The sequence below is a fragment of the Spermophilus citellus genome, assembly GCF_964194105.1.
Source record: "Spermophilus citellus genome assembly, chromosome: 4".
NCBI classification, from domain to species: Eukaryota; Metazoa; Chordata; class Mammalia; order Rodentia; family Sciuridae; genus Spermophilus; species Spermophilus citellus.
This window is the reverse complement of record NC_138185.1, coordinates 43652942-43673437: the sequence shown is the minus strand read 5'-3', so window position 1 is coordinate 43673437 and position 20496 is coordinate 43652942. Positions and strand designations below refer to the sequence as shown.

General features: G+C 38.5%; 2 protein-coding genes across 3 annotated transcripts in view; both read right to left on the bottom strand.

Moving 5' to 3' along the window:
* Positions 1-12745: 12745 nt before the first annotated feature.
* SMIM26 (small integral membrane protein 26) lies at positions 12746-14613 on the bottom strand. The gene is made up of 2 exons (XM_081291026.1): positions 14432-14613; positions 12746-13103 (listed from the first exon to the last, which is right to left on the bottom strand). The coding sequence occupies exons 1-2, from the start codon at positions 14544-14546 to the stop codon at positions 12937-12939; spliced, it is 282 nt and encodes a 93-aa protein (XP_081147152.1). The 5' UTR covers positions 14547-14613; the 3' UTR covers positions 12746-12936.
* Positions 14614-15548: 935 nt separating this feature from the next.
* SEC23B (SEC23 homolog B, COPII coat complex component) overlaps positions 15549-20496 on the bottom strand; it is a 39585-nt gene continuing 34637 nt past the window's right edge. Inside the window, exon 20 of one of the 2 annotated variants that reach the window (XM_081291025.1) lies at positions 15549-18549. In XM_081291025.1, the coding sequence (XP_081147151.1) occupies positions 18460-18549 (90 nt within the window). In that variant the 3' untranslated portion in view covers positions 15549-18459. The remainder of the gene's footprint in view (positions 18550-20496) is intronic. The other variant, XM_081291024.1, reaches the window with a different exon arrangement.

Sequence of the window (20496 nt, the reverse complement as noted above, 5' to 3'; positions counted from 1 at the left end):
ATTGGGCTAGCATGTGTAAATCTGTGCTAAATGGAGGACAATATTTGTTATGGAAGGTTGCAAATGAGGAATTTTGCATGGAGACGGCTAGGCGAAATGCAGCAGCCGGTTACCCTCAAAGAAATCTAGATATGTTATTAGGAAAAGGACCTTATGAGGGTCAATGGCAACAAATTGAATATGATCCTGCTATATATGCACAAATTGCTGCAGATGCAGTTAGGGCATGGAAGACTTTACAAGGACATGGAGATTTACAAGGTCAATTACCTAAGGTAATACAGGGAGCTAATGAACCTTACGCTGAATTTGTAGATAGGCTTATTCAAATAGCTACCAGAGTTTTTGGGGATACAGAACAAGCAATGCCATTAATTAAACAACTGGCTTATGAGCAAGCAAATCGTTGGTGCAGAGAGGTCATTAGACCATGGAAACATGGAGATTTAAACACATATATTAAATTATGTAGAGACATTAATGAACAAGGGCAAGTCATGGCAGCTACAGTACAACAGGCTTTAGATGCCAGGCCAAAAACATGCTACAATTGTGAACAAACAGGACATTTTAAAAGGAATTGCCCCATAGGAGGAGGGTTTAACAAAACTAGGTATCAAAGGAATAGAATACCTGGTATTTGCCCACGAGGCCATAGAGGGAGACATTGGGCTAATGAATGCCGTTCTCAAACCACCATAGAGGGTACTCCATTATCAAAAAATGGATAAGGACCAGGCGTTTACCCAAGATATCGTGGAGAAAGGCATCGGGCTCCATTGCCAAAAAACGGACAGGGGGGCCCAATGGTCCGGGGCCCATGACCACAAATATACGGGGCACTGGAGGAACCCAGAAACACCATGGAGGAACCCAACAACACCATCAGGGTAGTGCCCAGGACACATTATCCATCAGATCGCTCATCAGACGAACCAGAGGGAGCACAGGGTTGGACATCTGTGCCTCCGCCAGAGCAGTACTAACTCCAGAGATGGGAGTTCAAATCATCCCCACAGGAGTAAAAGGACCTCTTCCCCAAGGAACAGTAAGCTTATTGTTGGGACGAAGATCTTCTACTCTAAAAGGACTTATGATAAGTCCTGGGGTAATTGATCCCGATTATGAAGGTGAAATAAAAATTATAGCTAGTTCTCCAAAGAGTATAACAGTAATTTCACCAGGAGATAGAATAGCACAGTTATTAATAATACCCAGCCTACATTATAAATTTTCCAGTAGTACTATAGAAAGAGGTTCCAGGGGATTAGGCTCCACAGGTGTAGATTGGGCTATGATGTCTTTAAATTTAGATTCTCGCCCAATGCTAAAACTAAATATTCAAGGACATGAATTTAATGGGCTACTGGATACAGGTGCAGACTTTAGCATCTTATCTTGTCAAGAATGGCCAAAACATTGGCTATTACAACAAGCCACTCAAATGCTTCGAGGCCTAGGAGTGGTGACTAATCCCCATAGAAGTGCAAAGGTATTAGATTGGAAGGATCCTGAAGGATGTGAAGGAACTATACAACCATCTGTATTGGATCATCTTCCTATAAATTTATGGAGATGAGATGTCCTAGATCAATTAACATCAATCCAAATGTGCCCACTATTAGGGCTAGACAAGGTTTTAGGAAAGAAAAAAGATTAGGAGAACAAGAGCAAGGTATAGCAGCACCAATTCAAATAGATCAAGGAATAAATAGTCATGGATTGGGTTTTCAGAAGGGGTCACTGAGACAATAAAAATTACTTGGAAATCAGAAAGACCAGTATGGGTTCCTCAGTGGCCCCTGACTAAAGAAAAGATACAAGCAGCCCATGACCTGGTCAAACAACAATTAGCAGAGGGACATATACAACCTTCCATATCTCCCTATAATACTCCCATTTTTGTCATTAAAAAGAAATCTGGTAAATGGAGATTATTGCAAGATTTAAGAGCCATTAATAATGAGATGGTTATTATGGGACCTGCTCAATCAGGGATTCCTCAATTGTCTGCTTTGCCAAAAACCTGGTTCGTTTTAGCTATAGATAATAAAGATTGGTTTTTTTTCAGTTCCAATTCATCCTGAGGATAGTCCACGTTTTGCATTTACTATCCCTGCACTGAATCATGAAGGTCCTGATCAGAGATATGAATGGAAAGTACTCCCTCAAGTGATGGCTAACAGCCCAACTATGTGTCAAATTTATGTTAACAAAGCAATCCAGCCACTTAGAAATCAAAATCCTGAACTACAAATATTTCACTATATGGATGATGTGTTATTGGCACATAAAGATAAAAACACATTGCTAGAATGTTATGCCACACTTACAAATTTATTTAAAAATTATAATCTAGAGATAGCAATAGATAAAGTACAATTAAATTTTCCAATTAATTATTTAGGAGTTCTGTTATCCTCAACCATGATCCGTCCACCAAAAATTCAAATACAAGTAGATCAACTCAAATCACTTAACAACTTTCAAAAGTTATTAGGAGACATAAATTGGATAAGACCTTATCTAGGCAGGAGAGTTGGGACCTTTATTTGATATCCTAAAAGGTCCATCAGATCCAAATTCACCCCACATGTTAACACCCGAAGCAAGAAAGGCATTAAAAATTATTGAAACATATATGGAAAATATGCATCTAGATAGAATTGATATAAGTTTGCCTTTATTATTTATTGTAATACCAACAAAAAATATTCCTACAGGAGTATTTTGGCAGGAAGGTCCATTATTGTGGATACATTTATCTTATTCTCCTAACACTATTCTTACTAGGTATCCTGAGGCTGTAGGACAATTAATACTCAAAGGAATAAAAGCAGCAAAGGGAGTGTTTGGGATTTCTCCCAATAAAATTATCACTCCATATACTATGGATCAAATTGATGAGTTAGCTAATGAGTTAAATACTTAGGCAATAACCATGTGTAAATCTTGATAATTTGATAATCATTTACCATCTAATCCTTTGCTGTCTTTTTGGTCCTCACATCCTGTAGTTTTTCCAAAAATTACAAGAAAAACACCTATCATGAATGCTCCAAATATATTCACTGATGGGTCAAATAATGGTACAGCAGCAGTAGTTACCCCTGATCAAACTTTTACATTTTTAGTACCCAAACAATCAGCTCAAAAGGTAGAGCTTAATGCAGTTTTACAAGCTTTTATGATGTTTAAAGATTCTGTATTTAATTTATTTTCTGATATTCAGTATATAGTTAATGCTATAGTATCCCTTGAAGATGCTGGTAGGATTTCTCCTTCCTCTACTGTTTTCTCTTTGTTTTCCACCATAAAAAGTCTAATCTGGGACAGAAAAGATCCATTCTTTATAGGACATATCAGGGCACATACAGGATTGCCAGGAGCCCTTAGTTTGGGCAATGATTTAGCAGATAAAACTACACATGACATACATATTTTCTCTACACTAGAAGAAGCTACAAATTTTCATAAAAGGTTCCATGTCAATGCTAATACTTTACAAAAGTGTTTTAAAATAACTAAGGAACAAGCTAGACAAATAATAAAACAATGTCAAAATTGTGTGACCTTTTTACCACAAGTTAATCTTGGAGTCAATCCTAGAGGATTGATACCTAACCACATTTGGCAGATGGACGTCACACACTTCCCAGAATTTGGAAAATTAAAATATTTGCATGTTACAGTAGATACTTCTTCCGGATTTTTGATGGGCTCCCTTCATGCCAGAGAAAAAACTAAAGATATTATAGCTCATTGCTTACAAAATTTTGCCACTGTGGGCATTCCAAAACAGTTAAAAACAGATAATGGTCCTGGTTATACTTCTACCTCCTTTTTATACTTCTACCTCCTACAATTTTGCTCATCATTTGGCATTACTCACATAACAGGAATTCCATACAATCCTCAGGGACAAGGCATAGTTGAAAGAGCTCATCAAACTATTAAAATGTACTTATTAAAACAAAAAGAGGGAATTGGAAAGGGGTATATATCCCCCAAAGATAAACTTAAAATAACCCTTTTTACTCTAAACTTTTTAAATTTGGATTCATCAGGACTTAGTGCTGCGGAAAGGCATATGTGTCCAAAAAATGTACATAAGCCTAAGGTACTTTGGAAGGATTTTCTAACAGGACAATGGAAAGGTCCTGACCCAGTGATTGTCTGGAGTCGGGGTTCTGTTTGTGTGTTTCCACAGGGAGAACAGCAGCCGATTTGGATTCCAGAGAGACTAACTAAGGTCCTGACCCAGTGATTGTCTGGAGTCAGGGTTCTGTTTGTGTGTTTCCACAGGGAGAACAGCAGCCAATTTGGATTCCAGAGAGACTAACCAAAGCGATTTCTATAGACCAAAAAGAAGATGATTTGACTCAAATCCATAACAGCTGATATCCAGATTTCCAGCTTGGCTATTCTTACATCTGTGACAGTGATTAACCAGGATGCTTTTTTCAATATATATTTTATTATTGCCTTTTCCCACATCATAAAGTTCTATTTTATTTTTTGAGCTCATACAGACCTAGGTTAATGTTTTTCTGATCAGTTTTATTTTTTGACTGTGGAGTTTTTAAACATTGCAATGGAGATTTCACCTGTGTAAAGCTACAACGCCTTTACTATTATGTGTTGTATGTTTGTGTGCACACTTGTGTTTTGTGTTGTATGTCTGTGTGTACGTATGTCCATATATCATATGGGGGAGCGCTCATGAAAAAATGGATCTGAATTTTTTTATTATTCACGTGATTTAAATGGTTTAATTTAAATTGGGTAAACAGCTGTTGAGGATTGTTTTAATATGTGAACAAAAAAGGAGGTTAACAGATCTGTTTGTTTACTTTCACCTTTCCTTTTCATTATATTTAATAATTCTGTTCAGGATAATGTAAATTGTTCAGAAAATTGTTTTATTAGTGCCTGTTGGAATGTTACATAATTTTTTTTTAGCCATCATTGCCAGAATTCCTATCTTCATCCCAGTGCCAGTGAAGACAAAGATAAAACCAAACTACAGCTTCTTTGATAGTTATCACAACAAACTGTATAGCCTGATGCATCAATGAATAATAACTCAAGAAGTAATGCTCAATCAAGGAGTCGATTTACTTTGGGAGGAAATGGACATATTGATGGATTCCTCTGCTTTGAACTGCTTTCAGAACTTCCCTGGACTATGTATCACTTGTGTGCATTGTGAACTATCTGTTGGTGCAGCAAATTGTGGTAGTGCTGGCATATCTTTGCTGATGGTGTCACCTGTGATACAATTTTTCCAAAGGAGCCGTCAATTGGCTTGGTGTCGTGGAATTTCTGTATCCTCCTCCCTTCTGCTAGTGATGGTCTAAAATTTGGGGGCCAATAGAGGTGAGGCAAAGAACCTCACCCCCCCCCACACTGGCACCAAGGCCAAATTTGGGGGCCAACAGAGGTGAGGCAAAGAACCTCACCCCCCACTGGTGCAAAGGCCTATCCACAAGTATGGCTATATGCTGCTGGACCGGTAGTCAGTGACGGGTATGATCCAATTGCAGTGGTACCAACCTAAGACAGGAGGCTGACGCCTAGAGGTCAGCTCATCCGATGACGGGTAAGGACCATGTGTAGTATTGGACAGCCTAACAGGCACGGTCCCTAAGCCACATTGCTTGTTGTTTAATTAAACAGAAGAGGGGAGATGTTGAGGGCCACAGCTGAGTCGGGATGACACATGGCATTTTTGCCAGAAGTAGTGGTTGAGAGGTGACGCCAGCAAGTTCTCACGGAGTTCCCGTTGAGTTCCAGTTGAGCTCTCGTGGGGATTCCCGGAGAGTTCCCATTGGTTGGGGAAGTGCCGGAGGAGGGATATTTCCGGTTGCTGGTTCCTGGATGAGCCGCATGGTGTTCGGGAGAAATTCCTGGGGAGCATGTGTGGAGTGTGCTGGTGGAGTTCAGAAATAAAGTTTGTTCCTGCTTCAGTGGCTCGTGATTTGTGCCCAGTCTGACCTTGCGCAGAGTCCCGTTCTCTGGGAACTCACCTCCCCACTGTTCAGGAAGGGCCCTGTTAGGGCCGCTATTTGGCTGGGTTCAATCCCAGGTGCAAAAAAAAAAATCACTCATCCTCCTTTGGACATCTATACATTTTAGCTACTCTTCTACAATTGTTTGTCTTTGTTCAACCCAGTACACTGTCTAAGGACTTAGGTTTTACCACTTGTTTGGGTCTCCAATGTCCCAAGGAGGCTCTCATGTACAAATAAATATCTATATGTTTTTCTCTAAGTTTTCATATATCATTTAATTCTCAGACCCAGCCAGAAAAAAGTTTTATCTTCTCTACAAATGTATTAGTGAATGAATGTCTTCCCCAAAAAAGTAAAATACAATAGACAAAAGAGATCAACAATAGTTTAGAAAAGTTATTAAATAATGAAAAACAGTCTGGAGTGTCTATTAGGAATTCCAGACAAACAGGAAAAAAAAGTTAAAATGTCAAGGAGGAGTTCCTAATAAAAAAACTCCCCACAATTAAATAAGTTTTTCAATAAATTAAGAGTCCACTGAGTGATCATTCTAATGAATCTTTTAAAATTCCCATTAAGTGCATCATTGAGCAATTTCATAACACTAGAGATAAAAAGTATCCTAAGACCTTCCAAGAGGGAAAAGAGGAGGAAGGAGAAGGGAAAAGAAGGGGTGGGGCGGGGGAACAGCTCATAATCAAAGGATTAAAACTTCTCACCTGCAGTATTGAAATTGCTAGTATACAAATGATTGATGTTTTCATAATGCTGGGGGAGAATATGACTATCAAACCTTCAATTCTATACTCAGACCTACTAGAAATAAAGTGTGAGAATGAAAATGAAGACATGTTCAGATATGAAACAATCTTCAAAAATCATATACCCTTTTTTGCTGGGCACGCCTGTAAGGATCAGAAGTTCAAAGCCAGCCTCAGCAAGAGTGAGGGGCTAAGCAACTCAGTGAGACCCTATCTCTAAATAAAATACAAAATAGGGCTGGGGATGTGGCTCAGTGGTCAAGTGCCCCTGAGCTCAATCCCTGGTACCTCTCCAAAAATATTTTAAAAAATCATATACCCTTTTTTATGGAGACATAGGCCCAAAAAAGAGAGAGATTATTACTGGATCTCAAAGGAAACAGCAAAGAAAATAGTGTGTGAAGCAAACTAGGATGATCAGTTCAAACTGTAGCAAGAGAAAAAAGAGCTCCTCTGTCCCCACCCAAAACAAACAAACAAAAAAAAGGAACTGATAAAGGGCAGGAAATTTTTGTGTGGGAAATTATATTGATAAGTTAGAGGGCATAGAAATAATGCGAATGGGAGATAAGCACCAAGAGAATTAAAAAAAAAAGATGCAGTTAACTCCAGGAAGAAAAATGTTATATAAAGAACATGATTATAACCAGGCACGATTCTGCACCCCTGTAATCCCAGCTACTTGGGAGTCCAAGGCAAGAGAATCTCAAGTTGGAGGACAGCCTGGACAACTTAGCAAGACTATCAGAATAAAATTAAAAATGGCTGGGGATGTGGCTCAGTGGTAGAGTACTTACCTAGTACATGGGAGACTCTAGGTTCAATCCCCAGTACTGGGAAGAAATAGTGAGAAACCATATTTGCATAGTTAAAGTAAGATAAATATTTATTATTGTTTCAGCTAAAGTATGTAAGTTTTTTGGGGAAGACAGTTGGAAAGACAGTATTGGGGGAAAGTACCAAAACCTCTTAAACAAATCGCAGGTTGAGCAAGGGTTTAGCAGGCCTGAGCTGGGGAGAGGGAACCACCAAAGTCCTACACAGAGGGCACAGGAAGCTGCTTTAGTGGCGAGGTCTACTTGCTATCACAGTCTCCCATGTGGTTCAACTTTCAAAGCACAAATGTGGAAACTAAAGCCCAGAGAGGATCTGTGAAATGGGGGAATATCTGCCTGTGTTGAAAAGTCTGCACCCAGACAGAAGCCTCCCAGTGCTGATGTGTGGCACTCCACGTGGTGCCAAGCAGTGAATTCCTGAGTGGATGAGATTGCTGCAGATTCTCTGCCTGATCTCTCTCATACAACACAGCAAAGCCAGCTGACCAGGAGGGAGGGTTTCAACCTAGGTCTTACTGGCATTGAGGAAGAATGAAGCTGAAAGTGACATCTTGAAAACTGAGTGTCTACCTGCTTAATATGAGGCAAACACATTGGTGTTTCCACTTGACACTTCTTCCAAAAAATTTAGCAAAGCTAGAACATTCATGGAAAAGTAGTGAGCCTTACCATTCCTTCATCTTCAACTTCCAGGAGCAAAGAGACTATTATCTTTAAACACTTCTCTGACCTGGGAGCAGTGGTTCATGCCTGTAATTGCAGCTAAAGAGGCTAAAGCCAGAGAATCACAAGTTGCAGGCCAGCCTGGGCAATTTAGCAAGACCCCATCTCAAAATAGTTTTTTAAAGGCTGGGGGTGAGGGCTGGGGCTGTGACTCAGTGGTAGAGTGCCTGCCTCACATGGGTGAGGCTCTGGTTCAATCCTCAGCACCACATGAAAATAAAAAAAAATATATATATATATATATATATATTTTTTTTAAAGGCTGGGGATAAGCCATGCACAGTGGTTTACATCTGTAGTCCTATCAACTAGGAAGCCTGAGGTTGGAGGCCAGCCTCAGAAAGTTAGTGAGGCCCTAAGCAACTTAGTGAGAACATGTCTCAAATTAAAAAAATGAAAAGGGCTGGGATATGGCTCATTGGTAAAGTGTCTCTAGAAAGGAAGGAAGGAAGGTAGGTTAGGGAGGGAGGGAGGGAGGGAGAGGAGAGAGAGGAAGGGAGAGAAGAAAGAAAGGAAGAGAAATAAAGGAAGGCAGGGAGGGAGGGAGGGAGAGACTGACAGATAGGTAGACAAACGCCATATGATTGAAAAATCAAAAACTATAAAAGCTTATTATTTAGAAATATAGACACACCAGAAAAAAAAAATAGCTGATAGTTGAAAGTGGGGAAAGGCAAAGGAAGAACAGGGATTTTTTGTTATAAACTTTTGAGGGGCTGGGATTGTGGTTGAGTGGTAGAGTGCTCGCCTAGCATGCATGAGGCACTGGGTTTGATCCTCAACACCACATAAATGTAAAATAAAGATATTAAAAAAAACTTCTGAGCACTATTTTAGTTTTTAAAACACATTTGTTGTTTGATAAAATTTTTAAATTAAAGCAAGCCATTCTGATTAACGGTGTTGGAATCAATTGGAAGCAACTGAAAGTAGAGACAAGGAGAGTACGGAGTAAACATGAGTAAAGAGATCGACGATTAAACTAGGGTAGTGGCAAAGGGAATGGGGAGTAGGGGGTGGAGTGGAATAGTTATGCCCTGCCACACAATGACAGACTATATATAGGACAGTAGTTCCATCAAATTATAATGAAGCTGGAAAACTTGAAATCTTTAAAAACTCAACTAGTGAAATAATAGCTAAAGAAGAGGCTAGAGGATAGCAAACTGTGTGAAAAGAAAAAGAAACCCCAAGAAAATGCACAGCCAATGGTCTAGTAGTTTTTGGAGACCTCGACAAGTTCTGGCAGTTTGAAAATATGGACACCAACACCCAAAGGTCTTCATTAATTAGAAGTGTTTATGGTATGTTACCTGCTTACAAGCAAATCTATCATGAAAAAAAAAAGAAACCAAATAAATCACCATGAATATGTACTTTGAAAAGGAGCAACATCACTCCAAAATAAGTATAAGGAAGGTCCTTTATGAGGTGTTCCAGAAGACAGTATCATCATAGGAGGTGACAGCTTCACGTCTATCATTGCCCCTGAAGAGCTTCCGGTGAAGGAAGACACTGATACATTGATGAGCCTGGCCCTGTGTAGGCATACTTAATGTGTATGTTTATATCTTAGTTTTAAACAGAGAAGTTTTAAAAGAATTTTTAAAATGTTTCAAATAGAAGCATGTAAGATAAACATGTAAAGAAAATATTTTGCCTGGTACAGTGATGCAAGCCTGTAATTCCAGCAACTTAGGAGGCTGAAGCAGGAAGATTGCAAGTTTAAGACTTGCCTTGGCAACTCAGCGAGACCCTGTCTCAAAATAAAAAATAAAATAACATGAAAATAAAGGGCTGGGGATATAGCTCAGTGGTAGAGGGCTCAGTATTTGGAAACCAGAAAATATCTTTGTGTAACTGCAGATGTGTTTGGCTCCTTTATTACAAAGGAGTCAAAAAGTTTTTAAATTTTAAGTTTAAGCCTGGTATGGTGGCCTACTCCTGTAATCCCAGCAACTCAGGAGGCTGAGACAAGAGGAGCATAAATTCAAGGCCGGTCTCAGCCACTTAATGAGACACTGCGTAAAAAAAAAAGGGCTGGGGATGTAGCTCAGTGGTAAAGTGCCCCTGGGTTCAATCCCCAGGTGTTCCCCTCCCTGACAAAAAAGGTTTTAAAGTAAAAAAGTTATAGTAAGCTACTTATTAAAGAAAAATATTTTTAATAATTTATTGTAGCCTAACTATACAGTGTTTATAAAGTCTACAGAGTGCAGTTATGTCCTGGGCTACACAGTTACTAACCACTCACCACTCACTGACTCCGCCAGAGCAAATTTCAGTCCTAAATGCTCTACTCAGTCGTTGCCTTGTATAGGTGGATAATTTTTAAATTTTTTTTGTTTACTCTACATTTAGCTGCTTAATTTACCTTTGTGTTATAATTGCCTGCAGTACTCAGTATAGTAACATGTGGTACAGGTTTGTGACCTGGAAGGAATAGGTGATAGGCTACACCAACTAGGGTTATGAAAATCCCTTATGATGTTCACACAATGATGAAATCACCTAGAAACACATTCCTCAGTATATGTGCATCATTAAATGACCCATAACTGTTTTTGAGGTGGAAATGACAGGCTGTGTGACTACAGGAGTGAGAAGGAACAGGAAAAGGGAAAAGTCTAGAATGACAGGTTTCTAATTTTAACTGAATATTCTAGGAAGAGACAAATAGGTTTGTGGTAAAAGTATCAATTTAAGTGACAAATGAGTTTGAGGTAGCTAAAGAACATCCAAGCAGCCATGCTAGATGGATATGGATTTTAAGGTTAGGAGATGTCTGGGTTTAAATGGGAAGCTTAGTGAAATTAGGTCTTCCAATAAACTCAGCTCAGTCCCAAGAAAATCAATCTAAATGTGCTCTTGAGCCACAATAGTTAATGGATCCTGGGTAAATTGACTGTCTGGTGAGAACAGAAGTTCAAGTTTATTCTAGGTGTGACCTATTAACGGCTCTCACCTGACAGATGTCAGTCCCTCAACCATTTGTCTTGTTTCTCTGGAAATCACTGAAGGTGGGCAATGTTTTCTGTCAGGTTCATGCTATAGTTCCAATCTTTCCCATACTTCTGATTCACTTCTCACCATCCCTGTATACCACTGCCTGCTATTTCTTATTTGTTTGATGCCAACCAAATTGACCCAACACACCCAAATGGCACTGATCCACACTTGATCTCTGATATCACTTGGGAAGATGAGGTCTCTGCTGTTGGCATCTGGAGCTACTTGCTATTTTGGAATCCTCGTCACTTAGGTTGATTGCACCAAAGCAATGCTCAGGCCACCCATGTGGTGAAACTGACAAATGAGAAATCAAAATGAGGGTCTGAAAGTTATTGTGCTTTAGGAGAATCCAGAAACACTTGATTCCTGCCCTGTACATATTCCTATCCCTCATAGGGTCTCAAATAGCTATGAACAAGAAAACACTAAATTAAGTTAGAAATGAATGCCACTTTATTAATAACTGAGGCAATATTTGATAATCTATGAGGCAGGGGTCTGATAAAAGCTGAACTGCAGCTCTCACAAGGACAGAAGCCAAACATCAGAGCCAGGAAAGGTTAATCAAAACTCAGCACTGTAGCTGGGAAGCAGTGTCTTCTAAGGCTGGCTCCATTACTAGAGAACAGGAAGAAAAAGCAGCCAGTGTGCAGCAGGAAAATAAACAAGGCAGAGAGCCCAGGTAGGCTCAGTGAGTGGCTACTTCTGCTTCCTCTCCAATTCCTAGTGTCAGGCCCTCTGAAGACCTCAATATATTATCTGCTTTAATTCTGCATTTCACTTTTGATTTAAACTCACTTGTGTGGGTTTGTTGCTTGCAACCAAAAGTGACCAGTGAGGAAACTGATATCACCCCCAGTTTTTAGAACAGAACTAGCCAGTTGGCCTACAATCTATACCTGCTAAAGGAATTGGGATTTTGCACTGATACTAAAGAACAGGTCAAGTCTATTTAATTCAATAATTATAAGCTAATTCATAAGATTCTTACCCAAAACCCAATAGTTCTCAGAGGGCTGCTGTGAATCCCAAACTAAACATCATGATTTTGTTGAATCTATGTGTGTGTGTGTGTGTGTGTGTATAGTGCAGGGGATCAAACCCAGGGGTTGGTGCATGCTAGGCAAGCACATTACCGTAATTCGGGGCTAAATCTCCAGCCCTGAATTATCCCTAAAGACTACTAAGGCTCTGTCTAGTAGCAACATGAAAAAAAAAAATGAAGTTACAGGAAATTAAGCTTATGGAAACTCTCAATGTGAAATTTCAAACAATTTTTCACTCATGTGAAAATAAAGGAATACTTCTTGAATTATGTGAATTTAGTTTCTTTCAAGGAAATATTTATTACATGGTACATGATTATTCTATTCAGAAACAAAAATGGAAATCAAGTCATCTGTAAAATTTTTTTTAAATATTTATTTTTTAGATATAGGTGGACACAATATCTTTATTTTTGTAAGTGGTACTGAGGATCGAACCCACTGCCTCACACATGGTAGGTGAGCGCTCTACCTCTGAGCCACAACCCCAGCCCCATCTATCAAATTTAAATGCTGAACCAAAGTTCTTATTTATAGAATTCATCAATCATGATTCCGATCCAGAACTACCAGTCCATGATTTCAAATACTCAAGGATCTTCGTAGTGTATGGAACAAAATCTTCTTTATATGTGACAATCGTTTCCATATAAAACTGTTTTGGGGACTCAGGTATTTCACTTGTTGAGACATCCTTTTGCTCTACTTCATTACCTTAAAAAAAAAAAAGGAAACACCTCAATTATTAACTTATGAAGCAATTGTTAAAGTCCTGGAAATAAACAAAGGTAAAAATTATGCCATCAGATGCCTGTACTTTCTTTCTTTAAAAAACAACAAGACTATTCAGGAGGCTGAGGCAGAAGGATTTCAAGTTTCAGGTAAGGCACAGTAACTTGGTGAGATCATGTCTCAGAATTCAACACATTGTTTTAAAAGGGCTGGGGATATCACTCAGTGGTAAAGCAACCCTGAGTTCAATCATCAGAATTGAGAAAAAAGAAAAAAAAAAAGGAAAAACATGACCACTAGAAATTAAATACTTAAATACTGGACATAAATACTTAATATTCATGAACAAATGACACTTTCAGCATGAGTTTCACACTACAAGTTTATTGATATGTATATATATGTGTGTGTGTGTGTGTGTGTGTATACATATATATATGTATATACACACACACACACACACACACACACACACATACACATACACCATACAATTAACTCACTTTAAAAGATACAATTTGCTTGGGGCCCAGTAGGGATGTTGAGGCAGGAGGATCGCCAAGGTCAAAACCAGCCTCAGCAACTTATAGCAAGGCCCTATAGGTAATTTAGCAAGCCTCTGTTTCTAGGTACACTGTAAAGAGGGTTGGGGACATGGCTCAGCGTTAAGCTGGGTTCAATCCTTAGTACCAAACAAACAAACAAAACACAAACAATTCAATGGTTTTTAATATTTTCAGATTTGTGCAATCAGCGATTCTGGTATATTTTCATTCCGTATAAAACAAAACAAACAAACAAACAAAACCCTCATATCTGTAGCAGTCACTCCCATTCTTCCCCACACTTCACAGTCCCTGGCAACCACACTAACCAACTTTCTATCTCTACAGATTTCCAACATATATTTAATGACTAAGGAATTCCCTTATCAGCCCAGTAACTGGAAAGATTTAAACAGTAGTCGGGTGCTAAAAATTCTAAAATTAATTGCTCGCCATATGCGACGAGGGCTAACGATTCAAAGCATCACTTGGTTAAGCTCTCGTGCCGGGTCTCTGAAATTCCATCTTGGCCTTTACAGATTTACTTTAGTCAATAAACAAGACTTCGTTAACACTATCTTAAAAGCAATTGCTGACATTTAGTTCTTTGCAGAGTCCATTATAACAAAGGGCTCAAAGCCACCGCTTCGTCTAGCCTAGCAGAATAAAACTGGAACTTTAAAGCCAGGGCAAATCTCGTCCATTACCCCCTGGGAACTTCCCACTGATGGCGGTGTGTCAGCAGGCAGGCCAGGAGAACCCTACCTGGTGGCTTTTTTTTCTGACAAAAGTAAAACGCGGAACCCAACAGAGTCCAGGTGCCCAGTGCATAGACCATAGACATCCGCCGGTACCAGGACGTGGCCCGTTCCGGGTTCATGGCGCGGCACCTCCTAGAGTCCAGTCGCCTGAAGCCCAGAACGGAAGCAGGTCCCCGGACCAGTCCGTTACCGGAGCCGCCGCCACCAATGAGAAACAGGCCTCGCGGCCACTTCCTGCCTTAACCGCGGTGCATCCTGGGGCGTGTAGTTCAGAAGTCGCTCTCCACTCGCACGCTTGAGCTGGGAATTTTGGGATCCCAGACTAGTGCTAGCTACAGCACGCAACAAGTGGTGGGGAACAGATGGTAACTTTTCAGAGCCGAAACCTCTCACTTGAAGAATTGCAATGCTGTTCTTACCTAAGTCATATAGCATAAAGGTTCATTCCGTTTCTCTTTCATTTGTCGTATTTGCGAGGATACCACTTCTCTCGACGCAACTCTGCTTTCCCTCATTTTCCTGTCCGGAATTCTGTCTGGGTGCACTTTGGTTACCTCCAAGTCAAAGCTAATCTTTCCTCTGAGTTCTGGATGACATTCTTTTACCTCTGCGGGACCTTTCCCATCAATTACACCTGAATGCCCACCTCGCTCCCATTTTCATTCTATTGACTTTTATCGTTCATCATACAAACCGTGCCCATGTCTCAAAAAATGAAAACATTGTTGACTCCATGCACCTTCAGCTTTTATTCATTCATTTCTTCAAAGTATAGTTTACTCAATAGACTGAGCAATCTGAGAGCAAGGCTGGTGTGTTTGGTCCAAAATAGGCTCAGTAAATTGCCAAAACTAAAACTTCTTAACACTCCTCAAACTTGATTTCTAAAGAGCATTTGACACTGACACGAACACCTGCCAGCCTCTTTTCAACGCCTGAAACATTTTCAGCTAAGTGAGGTGGTGCACTGTAATCTCAGCTACTCCTGAGCCTTAGGCAGGAGGATCTCAAATTTGGAGCCAGCCTGGGAAACTTAGAGAGAGCCTGCCTCAAAATAAAAAGGGCTGGAGATGTAGCTCTATGGTGGAGTGCTCTTGAGTTCAATGTCCAGTAGGAGAGGCAGAGAATGGGGCGACAGAAATTTCTTTTGGTATCCTTCAGAACTCTTCACATTGCTCACCTTTTACAAATTGGCATTCTACACCTACAAAATCTAATTCTAAAGGTATAATTGTCTTAAATGTGAAGGCTAAAACCATAAACCTAGAAGAAAACATAGGAGAAAAATCCTTGCCACCTTGGGATAAGCAAAGATTTCTTAGAATACAAAAAACATGATTCACAAAGCAAAAACTGATAAATTGGACTTTTTCAAATAGAATTTTAGCTTTTCACAAGTCACAGTGGAGAAAACAAAGACAGAATAACATTTTTGAAACTCATATATCTGTCAAGGCCTTGTATTCCAGAATGTTAGGACTCCTAAAAACTTAATTATAAAAAGACAACCAACTAAAAAGCAGATAACACTTTTGAATTCAATAAAAGATATACAAATGGTCAATATGTGCAGGAACACCAGTTATCACAGAAATGAAAATAAAGCACCCATTAGAATAACTAAATTTAGACTGAGAATACACCAAAAGTTGCAAGGATTTGGAGAAGGTGAAACTCATAAATTTACTGGTGAGAACACAAAATGTTAACAAACTCTTAGCAAAGCTAGCAGTTTTTAAACCTGAACATGTACCTACCACACAACCCATTCCATTCTTATTTACCCAAGAGAAATAAAAACACCTCTGTCCACAAAGACATGTATATGGACGTTCTGTTTTATTCATAGTAGCAAAAAAAGGAAGCCACTCAAATGTCTATCAACTAATGAATGTATAAATGAAGTGATATACCACTTGACAATAAAAAGGAACTACTGAAACATGTACCACAAATGAAGCTCAAATGGATTATGCTACATGAAGAAGCCAGGCACAAAAGAAACCAAACATAAAATTCTAGAGAACTCATTTTCATTTTCTTATAGATCAATCATTACCTTCTAATGCCATTCACTTCTAATATTTTATTTGTTGGTCTTCCCTAACTAGAACATAAGCTCCATGGAGGCAGGAATATTTACCTCATTGCTATATTGCCAGCACCTAGAAGACTACTCCATAGAGCAAGTACTGGGTAGTTATTTGTTGACAGATTGAAATAATAGCTCCAAGGTTCTAAGAGAAGATTATATTGGGCCTAGAATTTTAGATCCAGCAAAGTTGCCAAATATGGAAACAGAATAGACTTGCAGATATGCCTAGATCCAATGAATTATTTCCCATGTACTCTTTTTAGGAAAAGTTATTTGAGATAGCAAAATGCCTATGGGATAAAGATAGAGTAGAACTAATGCAGGATTCCAAATGAAAGAAACTCCTGGGTGACAGTTATGCATCACATCTAGAAAGCAACTGGACATCTGCAAACCTCTAAAGAAAAAAAACGGACTAATTCAATAGAGTTAGTTAGAATTTTTCAGTAATCAGATAAGGAAAAAAAACTCTCAAAAAGCAATCCAAAATGAGAAATTCCAAGGGAAACAAGTCTAGGAAATCATAAACCAAAAGAAAAGCAAGCCAGCATGTGGCATGATGAACACATAAGAAAAGTGCCTTTGATTTTATCATTTGGAATGTTTCTTTTAGTGGCATGGGGATTGACTGGGACAACAAACCTCTGGAGAAAAAAATGTATTACCACCCCCTCAATTGGACATGAACAATATTTACATCATCACACTGTGTAAATGTTCTTTATTAGCTTTCACAATCAACTTAGAGACAAAAACAAAATTATGGTTATAGGCCAAAATACAGATTTTATCAATCTTGATAATATAAAAATAAAGGTATAGCTAACCAAAACTGGAGGGTAGAGACAAAGATCTTAATACTCTCATTCTATGAAAATAGGAAAGATAACCTGCTAAACATGAATATACCAACAAAAAAAATATATAAGCAAAGAGAAGGTCTGAAATTGTCAGAAGAGTAGGTTTAGGTTTAGGGAGTGAAGGAAATTGTTACTTGTTATAAGTTCTTTAGGATAAAGTGTTTTGACCATACATATGTATTATTTTGATTAAAAAAACAGTACCTGTTCAAGTTATTTTACTTGATACGTAAGATTGTGTATTCACTGTTGTACCCACTTATGCTTTCTTTTTTCCCCCCTCATTACTGGGAACTAAACCCAGGACCTTGTGCATGCTTGGCAAGCACTCTGCCACTGAGCTACATTTTAAAAAAATTTTATTTTGATATGGGGTCGCCCAAATCATCCAGGCTGGCCTGGAACTTGTGATTTTCCTGTCTTAGTCTCCTACATCACTGAGATTATAGATGTTCACCATCATACTCTGCTTCCCATTAGTCATTCCTGATGTCTACCTGGGCTGGACTCCTGACATGGAAGTTACTTGTGAATCAGGGTAGCACCCCTCCACACTGCCTCAACAGAATTTCACACTTTCCATAGATATCAACATCTGGGCAGTAAGTAAGAATTAAGTTCAGAAAACACGTCTTAAGGGAGTTAACACACACACACACACACACACACACACACACACAGAGAGACCTCAGGAAATCAAATTTGTTAAAATTAGCATTATTTTAGCTAATGGCTCCAGATTTATTTCTTCTATGATCATATAAGTTTTCATCTGAACAAGCTGCCAAAATACATCACCTCTGATTTTATACAGACCCCTCAAAATTTAGGATACAAAAAGCACAGAAACATCTTCAAGTACCAAAACATTTATGACTTCACAATTTCATGGTACAGGAAGAGGGACACAAATAAAGAATACAAATAAATTATTATCTGAAGACTTACATACAAAACTTCCTTTGATTATTTGTTAAAATCTGCTAGAAAAGTGAAAGGAATGTTATTAAGCATTTATAAACAATTGTGACCATGATTTGACAGTGTTTTCTTCAATTTCCTGGTCACATCTTTAGCTTAACAGGCACTGGAGACAGCCAATTTCTTCAAATGATCCATGAACACCTGCAGGCTGACATCATCAGTGAGGATGGGTGCTCCAGTTTCCTGAAATTTAATGATAAAGGCTTACTGACAGACACCTGAAAAGCTGGTGAGAATTCACAAGTTTTAAAATACCTTTTCACAGGTCTTCCCTTTGCTCTACATCACTCTCATTCTCTGCCTTGCTAACTACTTTCAACTGAAGCATAATCTCATCACAAAAGCCTTCCCTGGTTCACTGAATCTAGGCCACAACCTCTGCGCATTGAAGACACAGTTTTGAGCATAAGCCTTTCTATTTTACCCTCTCTCACCATTCTGAGAGCTCGAGTTCCCACCAGATATGAGCTCCCCGAGGCCCACATACTCTTCTCCTTTGTGCCAAATACTCTGCCAGCATAGAGCTAGAGCCCTGCTCTTAAGTGCTCTGCTTACAACAGGAGCTTGAGAATGGTGTGCTCATCACAGATGAGTAAGTCAGCATCTCCACTGACAGATAGATATTTGTAATATCGGAAAAAACTTATGATTTAATTAACACTGTGAAAAGAACTGGATAGAAAACTTGATTTGTAAAGACAGATAATATACATATATTTTATATATAAGTATAATTGTATTAATCAAATACAAATACAATATATAATATACATAGTAGATACAATATATAATTATAAATTATACTTATATATATGGATATATATACACAAACAATAAACAAAATTACATTACCTAGAAAGAAGCTAGAAATACTAACTATAGGTAATTTTATTTTACTTGTTTTTTCTAAATATTCAAATTTTCTAAAATTAAATTGTATTATTACAATTAGAAAAATGTAAACATGATCAAAATGTTATAAGAGAACTTCCAGTTCTGGGAAATAGGAGTTGATAATGTAATTTTTTTCTATTCCTCCTACTAAATACAACTTAAAACCTTGGACATTTTCTATAGAAAACATCAGAAGATTTGGATGTAGCTCTGTTGTAGAGCACTTGCCCAGCATATACAGGGTCCTGGGTTCAATTCCCAATACTGGGGGAATTGTGGAGGAGGGGAGAAAAAAAGCAAATAGTCCAACTTGGCTATGGAAAAAAAATATAAGAGATTTCTTTGAAGAAGATACATAGATGGTAAAGAACCTACCTTTGTTGAATGAACATGAAAAGATGTTCAATATCATTAGTCATTAGGAAAATGTAAATTAAAATCACAATAATAGGTCATTGGACACCCATGAGAAGAGCCAAAATAAAAATAATGATAACACTAAATACTGGCAAGGATGCAGAGAGACTGGATCACTCATATATTGCTAGTAGGGATATAAAATAATATAGGTACTCTGGAAAAAATTGGCAGTTTCTTTAAAAACTAAATATGTAACCACCATATGACCTAATAAATGTACTCCTGAGCATTACTCTCAAATAAATAAAGATTTATGTTAAAAAAAAAACAATCTGAGCCAGGCATGGTGGCACACACTGGTAACTGCAGCTCAGGAGACCGAGGCAGAATGATCATAATTTCAAGGCCAGCCTGGGCTACTTTACTTAGCAAGACCCTCAAAATAAAAAAGGACTGGGGATGCAGCTTCATGGTAGAGTTTATTAGGCCTTAGGTTCAACCCCCAGCACTACAAAAAAAAAAAAACAAAAAACAAACAAACCTGTGTTAGCAGCTGCCCTTCAATGAATGAAGACTAAATAAACTGGGACACATTCATACTTACTGTGAATTAAAATTTGGCAGGTAAAAAGGAACAAATTGTTACATGTAACAACTTGGATGAACCTCTAGATAATTATGCTAGGGAAAAAAGCCAATTTGAAAGGTTACATGCTGTGTAACTTCATATTTATAACATTGTCGGTGACAAAATTATAGAAATGGTGAACAGGTTAGCAGTTGCCAGGTGTTAAAGAAGAGACAGAAGCAGGAGGGAAATGAGTGTGACTATAAAAAGGCAGTTATGACAGATCCTGTGGTGATGGAAATATACAT